Below are 12,252 nucleotides of genomic sequence, written 5' to 3'. Positions count from 1 at the left end.
TTTTGGTTAATGTCAAAGTCAATTTATTTATATAGCACATTTAAAACAACATAGGAATGCTGTGGCCAAAGTACTTTACAATAATAGAATAAAAGAAAACAAACAAATAACATAAATAGAAATAAAATATATTAACATAAATAAAATAAATAATAAATAGAAGTAATGTTAAGGTTACTTTTTCCAACGTCATTTATCACATTTTTATTAAACATTTTTGTAACAATGTGTCACATTCAAAGGTAACAGTGATAACAATGCAATTAAATGTGTTATTAGACTACAGTAGTATTATGCCAGGGACCTTCTGTCAAAATGTCAATCAAAAATGATTGATGACTTGATGGCCTCGCCCCCTTTAAAAGCTTCAATGAGTTCTGAAATTACAGGGTCTTCGATCTGGCACCGGTTGATAACTGAGTATTTATTGTAAATGGGAGGGACGTGGCTTAGAATAAAGACGGGGTATCCATTTCATCATCACTTGATTCTGTCGATGTTTCGGACAACTTAGTCCGTTACTCATCGGCCGCTTCAGCTTTCAGAAATTCATGCATTGAATACTAAAGGTGGTGGGCAGTTTTCCTTTTCGTCATTGCCTGATTCTGCCCATGTTTTGGACGATTTAGTCCGGCCCTTGTCTGCCGCTTTTAACATCATTCAACCGGTCATTCAAATAAACCCTGCGGATCCAACGCTTCATTGGGGCATTGGTAATCGATTCCATTTCTTCACAGAGTCTATAGAGCTGAAGAAGATGAACCGCTTTTTATACACAACAGGGAGGGGCTTATTTGAACGTGTTCTTTACCCCGTCAGAGGCAGACAATTCATGTCTGGACATGTCAATCAGGCCTTGGGTTCATGGCAAGGTCATATAAAGGGCCTCAGGAGAAGGGGCAGGGAGAGGATTGCCAGCCAACAAACAGGTGTTCACAGACCAGGGGGCAATGCAGAGGCAGCATCCATCAAACTGCTCTTTACAAAGCCTGAACTAATCAGGTGGAGGGGTTGGGATTTAGGCGGGACCAACACCCATCAAAATGCTCTTGACCCAAAGCCTGACCAATCAGGTAGAGGGGGTGGGATTAAGGTGGTACCAACACCAATCAAAATGCTCGTGACACAAAGCCTGGCCAATTAGGTTCAGGGGTGGGATTAAGGCGGGGTCTGGGTGGGGTTAGGGAGGAGACAGGTTGTAATTCACCAATCAATTGACAGGGGGTGGGGCACATCATTTAAACCCACCAAGCAGATGGAAGGGGTGGGGCCATCAAGTCATTAATCATTTTTGATTGACATTTTGACAGAAGATCCCTGACATAATACTACCGGCTTTTTAACAGAACTTTACAATGTCATGTTGTTAAAAAGGCTTATGGTGGCCAATAGCTTTCATCTACAGAAGGTTTCAACTCAAGTGATGTGAAAATGGCATTGATTGATATGCTGTTAATAATTGTGAAAGTTCTGTATTGTGAAACTAATCTAAATAACTAAAGGAAAGGAATTGACTAATTGTATAACGGGAATGCCAACTGTAATACTAATCTTTAACTTTTTAATTCGCATCTCAAGGTATACAGGATGAAAAGTGTCCCTTCAGGCCATAACTCCCAACTCTTTGTCATACATTTTACCATTAACCAACTCCTCTAGCATGGTGCAAGCTGTAAATTTGTCTAATTTTACTGGGGATACAAGCAGCTGTCAGATGAAAATGTGCAAAATATACAAGTTGATATAACTTCAGCCAAGATAAAATTGAAATGGTAAAATAATTTGTAGTTGTAATCAAGCAGAATGTTACTTTGTTTAAAGATAGATAGAATTTAACTGTCTTGACAAATTACCTTGAAGAATAAGTGTGCAGTGTTTCAACAAAACTGGCTCACTGGGGGCTGAGGTTTTTCAAGTGGACAGAGACAGACATTACTGTCATAATAGGTACTACACATATTTGAATTCAGATCCCACTGCATTAACGCTGTCTCCACAAGAAAAGACACCAACTGTTACTGTTTATATAAAGCACTTTGGGATTATCATTAAAGGCTCTAAAGTATATGAAGTCTCAGAGACTCCAAATTAAAGAAAGCTCTCTCTGTGGTCTAAATTGGATAATCTGAACGTGTTTGGAAGAACTAGAAGCTTGCCCTAGGTCATTAGTTATTCATTTTAACACAGGGGTATAAAGTTTACATGCCTAATAATTTGTGGAAATGGTATACATAGAGTAAACCCTAATCCATTATAATTGTCTTTTATTATTTTCACAATTACAGCAATGGCTGAAGAATACAGGGTGACTGTGAAAGAGAGCTATTGTACACTGGAGGACCTAGAACCTGATAAGTGCTACTTGGTGTGGGTTATGGCAGTCAACTATACAGGATGTAGCCTACCTAGTGAGAAGACATCCTTTCGAACAGGTAAGGTAACCATACCTGCTTGTTTGTACTGTACTGTGCATGGGTGATTTTTTTTTTTGGGTAGTGCTCTTCATAGAGTACACGCTCAGAGCACTGCAACAGTCCCAAAACTATAATGCAATTTGAGCAAACGTAAAATACAAAATAGGTTCACACGGCTAAACGGAACAATTACAAGTGCATTAATATAAACAAATTATTACGATATATCCATCCATCCATTCATCCATCCATCCATCCTCTTCCACTTATCTGAAATCAGGTCACGGGGGCAACAGCTTGAGCAGGGATGCCCAGACTTCCCTCTCCCTGGTCACTTCTTCCAGCTCTTCTGGGGGAATACTGAGGCGTTCCCAGGCCAGCCGGGAGACATAGTCCCTCCAGCGTGTCCTGGGTCTTCTCCGGGGCCTCCTCCCAGTTAGACGTGCCTGTAACACCTCACCAGGGAGGCGTCCAGGAGGAATCCTGATCAAATGCCCGAGCCACCTCATCTGACTCCTCTCGATATGGAGGAGCAGCGGCTCTACTCTGAGCCCTTCCCGGACGACTGAGGTTCTCACCCTATCTTTAAGGGAAAGCCCATACACCTTGCGGAGGAAACTCATTTCAGCCGCTTGTATTCGCGATCTCGTTCTTTCGGTCACTACCCCTAGCTCATGACCATAGGTGAGGGTAGGAACATAGATCGACTGGTAAATTGAGAGCTTTGCCTTATGGCTCAGGTCCTTTTTCACCACGACAGACCGATGCAGAGCCTGCATCACTGCGGACGCCGCACTGATCTGCCTGTCGATCTCACGCTCCATTCTTCCCTCACTTGTAAACAAGACCCTGAGATACTTGAACTCTGCCACTTGGGGCAGGATCTCGCTCCAAACCCTGAGAGGGCACTCCATCCTTTTCTGTCTGAGGACCATGGTCTCGGATTTGGAGGTGCTGATTCCCATTCCAGCCACTTTACACTCAGCTGCAAACTGATCCAGAGAGAGCTGAAGATCACGGCCTGATGAAGCAAACAGGACAACATCATCTGCAAAAAGCAGAGACCCAATCCTGAGTCCACCAAACCGGACCCCCTCAATGCCCTGGCTGCGCCTCGAAATTCTGTCCATAAAAGTTTGGAACAGAATCAGTGACAAAGGCCAGCCCTGGCGGAGTCCAGGACGAAAACCACACTGTTCCTCCGGAATCCGAGGTTTGACTATCTGACGGACCCTCCTCCCCAGGACCCCTGAATAGACTTTTCCAGGGAGGCTGAGGATTGTGATCCCTCTGTAGTTGGAACACACCCTCCAGTCCCCCTTCTTAAAGAGGGGGACCACCACCCCGGTCTGCCAATCCAGAGGCACTGTCCCCGATGTCCATGTGATGTTGCAGAGGTGTGTCAACCAGGACAATCCTACAACATCCAGATCCTTGAGGACCTCTGGGCATATCTCATCACCCCCGGGGCCTTGCCACCAAGGAGTTTTTTGACCACCTCGGTGACCTCAGTCCCAGAGATGGGGGAGCCCACCTCCGAGTCCCCAGGTGCTGCTTCCTCATTGGAAGGCATGTTAGTGGGATTGAGGAGGTCTTCGAAGTACTTCCCCCACCGACCCGCAACGTCCCGAGTTGAAGTCAGCAGCGCACCATCCCCACCATATACAGTGTTGACACTGCACTGCTTCCCTCTCCAGAGACGCCGGGATGGTGGACCAGAATCTCCTTGAAGCTGTCCGAAAGTCGTTCTCCATGGTCTCCCCAAACTCCTCCCACGCTCGAGCTTTTGTCTCAGCAACCACCAAAGCCGCATTCTGCTTGGCCTGCCGGTACCTATCAGCTGCCTCCAGAGTCCCACAGGACAAAAGGGTCCTGTAGGAGTACTTCTTCAGCTTGACGGAATCCCTCACTGCCGGTGTCCACCAACGGGTTTGGGGATTGCTGCCACGACAGGCACCGATCACCTTACGACCACAGCTCCGGTCAGCCACCTCAACAATAGAGGCATGGAACATGGCCCATTTGGACTCAATGTCCCCCACTTCCCTCGGGATGTGGTCGTAGTTCTGCCGGAGGTGGGAGTTGAAGCTAATTCTGACAGGGGATTCTGCCAGACGTTCCCAGCAGACCCTCACAACACATTTCATTTGGGCCTACCAGACCTGACCGGCATCCTCCACCACCATCGAAGCCTACTCACCACCAGGTGGTGATCAGTTGACAGCTCCACCCCTCTCTTCACCCGAGTGTCGAAGACATGTGGCCGCAGGTCTGACGACACGACCACAAAGTCGATCATCGAACTGAGGCCTAGGGTGTCCTGGTGCCAAGTGCACATATGAACACCCCTATGCTTGAACATGGTGTTCATTATGGACAATTCATGACGAACATCGAAGTACAATAACAAAAAAAACACTCGGATTCAGATATTTGGTTGTGTCATTCCTTCCAATCACGCCTTTCCAGGTCTTACTGTCATTGCCCACATGAGTATTGAAGTCCCCCAGCAGTATGAGGGAGTCCTCAGAAGGTATGCCCTCTAGTACCCCCTCCAGGGACTCCAAAAAGGGTGGGTACTCCAAACTGCTGTTCGGTGGATACGCACAAATAACAGTTAGGACCAGTCCCCCCATCCGAAGGCGGAGGTTGGCTACCCTCTTGTCCAACACGGTAAACTCCAATGAACAGGCACCAAGTCGGGGGGGCAATAAGTATGCCCACACCCACTTGGTGCCTCTCACTGGGGGCAGCTCCAGGGTGGTAGAGAGTCCAGCCCCTCACAAGGAGATTGGTTCCAGAGTCCAAGTTGTGTGTTTAGATGAGCCCGACTATATCTAGCCGGAACCTCACAACCAAATATTACGATATATGTCCATTAAAAGTTAAGGTGTTTCTTTTTTTAGAGAAAGAGAGGAAAACAAAAACTCCAGGATGAAACTCTGGGAGTCCATGGGCAATTATAATAGAAAGTCAAGGACAAAATCAGACACAGTTACAGTTTTGGAGATGTAAGCCAACTGACTGCCTTTTCAATCTTGGGAATTCCAAATTTTTATATGTTTGTGCTAGGTAGTCTAATAAGATTAATGAGTCCTTTCATCTTTGAATGCCATTACCTACCACAGTCTCTGGGATCGACACCTTGGCAGTATAGCAGTAGCACAAGTGCCACATGCGGGAAACTGAAAAGAGAACCAGAGCAGAGAATAGCCAGTTTATAATTATTGTCTTGCTCAAATTATTGTGCAGATGACTAACCATTGAGTTGCAATATGAACTGCTACTCAGCAGCTCCAATCAGGGTATGCTATCCTAAAATAGTTAATCTTCAACCTGGATTTAAAAGCTAAGACCAAATCGGGCAGATGATTCTGCTGCTTCCGTGTAGCTATAAGCTTTGCTTCCCAAAACCTGTAATAGATCTCTCACCTTGAGATAATAATGTACACTATTGTAATGATAAGTTCAGATAAGTAATGGGGCCTTGGCCATGCAAAACTTTTGAAATTGACCTTAAGTTTGACTGGAGGCTAGTGTGAAAACCTAAGGACAGGAGTTATGTGTTCGTCGTCCTACATCTAGTAATAATTGTGAATAAAAGTGAACTGAAGGCTGGAAAAAAATGATATGAATAGCCTGTGAAAAAAACATTGCAGTAGTTAGTTTTACTAGAGTAAAATGCATGCATGAATTTCTCAGTATCTATATATACTGTATAATTCACTAAGGCAAGACAACCATGGAAAGCACGCCGGAAGGGGCGTGGATTCACTAAGCCACTGACAAGTGAGACACCTATGGCGCACGCAGGAAGGAGCCACGCCCACCAACTCCAAGACCATTGGATACGACGACAACTCACAGAGCCAAGCCCACCAACTTGGACGCAACGACACAGAAAAACCGGCGTCATTTATATTCGTCTGTCGTAGAGGTCACATGCAGCTTCGACCCACGTTGACTGTTAGTAGATTAGTAGACTTACTAGTTAGTAGATGTTTCTCGCGGAGGTGAATCGCCATATGCAGCGTGTAAAACTGTTTGCGAGGGGTATCCCATGGGATCCTTAAAACATTCCTTTACAACTGAGGTTAAAACACAATGAAGTAAGCAGTCTTTAAAAAACGAGTTTTCGGTTACGACGCACGACCGCGTGCACCATAGCAAACCGTTTTACACGCTACATACAGCAATTCGCATCCGCGACAAACATGCGTCTTCTTAGATGCTCCTGCACTTTGTACACACCCCCCTCCCACCTTTCTGCTACCGTGGTTGGGTGTCTTGGTGGATTATATATAGAAAGGCAGCCAAAACCGCACAGAGCAATGAAAAGTCTACGTGAGTCACAGCTGCATCTGGACTGTACAAAGACGACAACGACTCGAGTGATGAGTTGGAGGTGGGCACATGAGCAGGCAGTGCATACTGGACGAGAAATCAGCAGACTAGCATGACGGAGGGAGCGAGTGGACGTCCTTCTCCTCTCCTCCCGTTCCACCCTCCGCACCTGTGCGCCGCATGGACGATTGTGTGTTGGTTCGTTCCATGCATTGTTACAATGTTGCTTTTCTTGTTGATTTATTACATTACCGATTTTTCAAATGTTAAATTCTCACTGTGTTAAAAAATTATTAAAAAACCGGCCTGATTATGCGGCGTATGGTACGCCGTGGGTTGGCTATATTAATATATAATTCACTAAGGCAAGAAAATCATGGAAAGCACGCTGGAAGGGGCGTGGACTCACTGAGCCGCCGACAAGTAAGACACCTGTGGCGCACACAGAAGGAGCCACGCCCACCAACTCCTGGCTCCTCCGAGCCATGTTGACTGTTCATAGAGGCATGTTTCTCGCGGAGGCGAATCGCCATATGTAGCGTGTTAAACGGTTTGCGAGGGGTATCCCATGGGATCCTCAAAACAATCCTTTACAACTGAGGTTAAAACACAATAAAGTAAGCAGTCTTTAAAAACCAAGTTTTCGGTTACGTCGCATGACCGCGTGAACCATAGCAAACTGTTTTACTGTGTTGTTTCGTTCCGTGCATTGTTATAATGTTGCTTTTCTTGCTGATTTATTACATTACCGATTTTTCAAATGTTAATTTTCTCCCTGTGCTTAAAAATCATTAAAAAACCGGCCTGATTATGCGGCGTATGGTACACTGCGGGTTGGCTAGTGTTAGATATTTAGAAATTGTGTTCATTTTTGTAATTTCTTAAGATAGAAAAAGCAGGTGTTAGTGTTGTACTGTGTGTTTCAACAGATAGGCTTATGTCAATAATTTCTCTTAAATTGTGTGCTAATTCAGTAAAACTAATATTTAAATCAATGGAATAAAAAATGTTATGACCTTATTGCTTTGTGTATTATTGCAACCAGTTTGTATTTTTTGTTTTTTTATCTGTATTTTAAGATATGTAGTAGTTATTTTTCAACTGTTTAACTTGCTGACACAAATAATTAAGGACACTATATGATTAATGTCATTTTATCTGAAGGAAAAGGATTTGTTATTGTCTCCAGTAAAGGAAAAGAAGCCAATGCAAAGTACTCCTGCGAAGATGATTTGTAGTTTTATTCCTGGAAATCAGAAGCAATTAATTTTCTTTCGATTTTTATTTATTTCATGAATCATCTTTTAAATTTTTCTTCTGCTCTGCATCAAGTTGTTCAAATGTATTTTGGTATCTGCAGTTTTTCAGTGAGACAGGAAACCCAGTGAGTGATGATATTCATCACTTTTGGTGGATGAATTGCTCTGTAAAGCACTTCTACTGTCAAAAGTGCTATATAAAGTAAAGGTACAGGGTCATTATTTGGGATTTTTTGATAAAGTGGGTGTTTCTTCATAGAACTTCATTTTGTATTCTGTTTTTTGGATACTTGCTGTTATTGTAGCTATCCCTTCATTGTTATGCCAGTACTGTTTACTAGTACTATGTTGGTTGCCAATCAAGAGCCAATTTAAGTCTAATTTGAGCCATCATTCGCCACCTGTTAAACACAGTGGCATGCTGGTCATTCTTTTCAAATTTCTGTACACTGTGTAAATTCTTGTGGTGTGTTTATCTTGATAAAAGTCAATTTAGGTTTCTCTCACAGTGCAAAAATATACAGGTTTGGCAATGCTAAATTGGCTCCAGATTCGAGTGTGTGGTATGCGTGTGGGAATTGTGTTTGCCCTGTGATGGGCTGGCACCCTGTCCAGGGATTGTTTCCGTCTTGCACTATATGCTTACTAGGATATGCTTCAGCACCCCACAATTCTGCTCAGGATTAAGCAGGCTTAAACAATGGTATGGTATAATTTAGGGACAAGATTCTTCTTTGTTTTTTTACTATGAGTTTCAGTTTGTGTAACTGCCTGTTGTTTTGATTTATGATCCTTTTTGGCTTTTGACACTGCTGCTTCCTTGACTGTATTTTGCTTTCATCTATTGGTCTATGTAGCTTTCCATCTATCTGCAATTTTTGGATATTTTGGTGGATCACAGAGAAGTTATAATTGTATGACAGGTGAAAGAATAGGGATGTAGGCAGTCTGGCAACATATGTTCTTTATGATTAATTTCATAGTGCATGCTATCGGAAAATGTCTTACAATGAAATTGTAATTGAAATGGGTATAATAAGGTCTTTAGTTTCCTGAAAAAGTGGCAAAACTATGAGATGTCAGACCCTCAAAATATAAAATACTAAAGGTAACACAACAATTTTTGAAAGCAAGACCTTCAAATGTCTGAATTCAGATCACTCTCAGCTAACAGCATTAAGCTTGAAAATTATACAGTGTCGCAGTAGGGGGCAGTAGTGCTCCCTTGAACCCTCAGGTACCACGCCAAACACCTGGTAAAAGTGCTACAATTATTCTTTTTATTATAACAATGTGCACTAAGCACCCTCCACTCTACACTATTCATAAATCACAATAATAAATCAACAATCCTCCACTCCCAGACGCGTTGCCCTCCTACCACCCAGCTCAGCTCGTTGTCTGGGAGTTCCCAGAGTCCTTTTATTCCTCCTGACCCGGAAGTCTTTCTGCCCAACAGTTCCACAAGTCCTTATTCCTTCCGGGTCAGGGTAAACAGTACTTTTCTTTACCCCGGAAGCCAGTCGCTCTTCCTGTGACGAACTTCTGGGTCATGGTGCCTAAATGAGTCCATTGGCCTCCCAACAGCGACTCCCAGTGGCCCCCAAGGTATCCAGCAGGGCTGTGTATAAAAACTACATAGGAGGCCCTGCTGGAATTCGGGGCCCGTATATGCTCTCGGGAGAGCTCCTCCTAGCGGCCAGGGGGTGAGGGCCAGAGTAAAATGCTGGCAATCCACCACAACATTTAATAGTAAAGAATTAGAAATGGGAGAACCACACTGTCATGTGGTCTTATTATTTGTTGTTGTGAATCACTCCTGATTATCTTTCTATCTAAGTATTTTGTTATGATGGTGATGTCATTACTTCTGCATTTTGTTCAGGTTTTCTCATAATCAAAGACCTACAATTTAAAGTTATTTCTGCAAGATCATAACCATGCTGTTGTGGGGTACAAGCCTCCAGTTGCTATCACCATAGCACTGCAATGCATGACATCAAAGAGCATCAAGTATTTAAGCTAATGGTGCTCTGCAATTAGCATTTTACCTTAGGATAGAAGTAAAACCTATTTTTGCACAGGGATCTCATTTGTTAGTTCTGATTTTTAACCTCTTCTTCAGCTCTAATGTTTTAGGAATTAGTCACCAGCTATTTTGCTTGTCTATTAATACACCCTCCACCTGTTTCTGTTGTGATGCTTTTGCCTACACCTGGTCAAATTTGGCTTTGGTTTCAAAGTTTCAAAAATATATAAACAGTGTCCCGAAATAATGAAAATGCCCCACAAAGAATGTTATAACCATCACCCCCTAACTTGTGTAAAGAAGAGCAAACAAAATAATCTTTATAAGAAGGATTTTATTAATCAAAATGAAGAAAAATAATAGGCAAAATAAATACCTAAAAGGCAAATCAGAATGACGAAGTCGGAATACAATAATCCAAAAAATAAAATCAAAAGACATCTAAAATTTCAGGATAACCAATAAAATCGAAATAAAGGCAACACTCACAATAACAAACCTCAACTCCACCAAAGCTCATTCAAATAAACTGCAAGGAACTCACTTACCCAATCTACTTTATAGCCTGAGGCATTTTCTTAGTGGTGAGGTAATGGTGGCCTTGCCTCTTTGGGGCCCATCTACAAAATACAAAGAACATGACAGAACAACATTACACATATAGAGTAGAAACTAAATTATAAAACAAAAATGATAAAATTAAAAGAAACATATAAATGTATAATTAATGAATGGACAGGACAATATTTATTGATACAATCAAAACCAATGCACATAAAAAGACCAGAATAAATAGATAAACATAAGCCAAGGGAGAAGCCATGGCTAAAACATAACAGTTTTAGAAAATTATTTTTGCCTTCCCCTTTTAGTTTTCCTCATTTCCTTAGTACTGACCATTTCCATTACAGTGAGCAGTACACATTCCCTCTTAAGCTTACTTCAACAAGATTTAGGCTTGCTAAGGACCTTTTATATTACTGAACTGAGTCAAATCATATATACAGTCATATGAAAAAGTTTGGGAACCCCTCTCAGCCTGCATAATTATTGACTCTACCTTCAACAAAAAAGATAACAGTGGTATGTCTTTCATTTCCTAGGAACATCTGAGTACTGGGATGTTTTCCAAACAAAGATTTTTAGTGAAGCAGTATTTAGTTGTATGAAGTTAAATCAAATGTGAAAACTGGCTGTGCAATAATTTGGGTCCCCTTGTAATTTTGCTGATTTGAATGCCTGTCACTGCTCAATGCTGATTACTTGCAACACCAAATTGGTTGGATTAGCTCGTTAAGCCTTGAACTTCATAGACCGGTGTGTCCAATCATTAGAAAAGGTATTTAAGGTGGTGAATTGCAAGTTGTGCTTCCCTTTGACTCTCCTCTGAAGAGAGACAGCACGGGATCATCAAAGCAACTCTCAAAAGATCTGAAAACAAAGATTGTTCAGTCTCCTGGTTTAGGGGAAGGCTACAAAAAGCTATCTCAGAGGTTTAAACTTTCAGTTTCAACTGTAAGGAATTGAATCAGGAAAGGCACAGCTGCAGTTAAACCAGCAGGTCTGGCAGGCCAAGAAAAATGCAGGAGTGGCATATGTGCAGGATTGTGAGAATGGTTACAGACAACACACAGATCACCTCCAAAGACCTGCAAGAACATCTTGCTGCAGATAGTGTATCTGTACATCGCTCTACAATTCAGCACAATTTGCACAAAGAACATCTGGCAGGGTGATGAGAAAGAAGCCCATTCTGCACTCACGCCACAGAGTCGCTTGTTGTTTACAAATGCTCATTTAGACAAGCCAGATTCATTTTGGAACAAAGTGCTTTGGACTGATGAGACAAAAATTGAGTTATTTGGTCATAACAAAAAGCACTTTGCATGGCGGAAGAAGAACACCACATTCCAAGAAAAACACCTGCTACCTACTGTCAGATTTGGTGGAGGTTCCATCATGCTGTGGGGTTGTGTGGCTAGTTCAGAGACTGGGGCCCTTGTTAAAGTCGAGGGTTGGATTAATTCAACCCAATATCAACAAATTCTTCAGGATGATGTTCAAGCATCAGTGACAAAGGCATTCATGCAGAGGGAGAAGCACAATGTTCTGGAATGGCCATCACAGTCCCCTGACTTAAATATCATCGAAAATCTATGGGATGATTTGAAACAGGCTGTCCAAGCTCGGCAGCCATCAAATTGAA

General features: G+C 42.5%; 1 protein-coding gene across 1 annotated transcript in view; it reads left to right on the top strand.

Moving 5' to 3' along the window:
• cmya5 (cardiomyopathy associated 5) overlaps positions 1 to 12,252 on the top strand; it is a 75,122-nt gene that overhangs the window by 48,803 nt on the left and 14,067 nt on the right. The window contains exon 8 of the mRNA XM_039758375.1: positions 2,286 to 2,432. Within this exon, the coding sequence (XP_039614309.1) occupies positions 2,286 to 2,432 (147 nt within the window). The remainder of the gene's footprint in view (positions 1 to 2,285; positions 2,433 to 12,252) is intronic.

This window comes from Polypterus senegalus, chromosome 7 (assembly GCF_016835505.1).
Source record: "Polypterus senegalus isolate Bchr_013 chromosome 7, ASM1683550v1, whole genome shotgun sequence".
Taxonomy (NCBI): domain Eukaryota; kingdom Metazoa; phylum Chordata; class Cladistia; order Polypteriformes; family Polypteridae; genus Polypterus; species Polypterus senegalus.
This window is presented reverse-complemented; position numbering and strand designations above follow the sequence as displayed.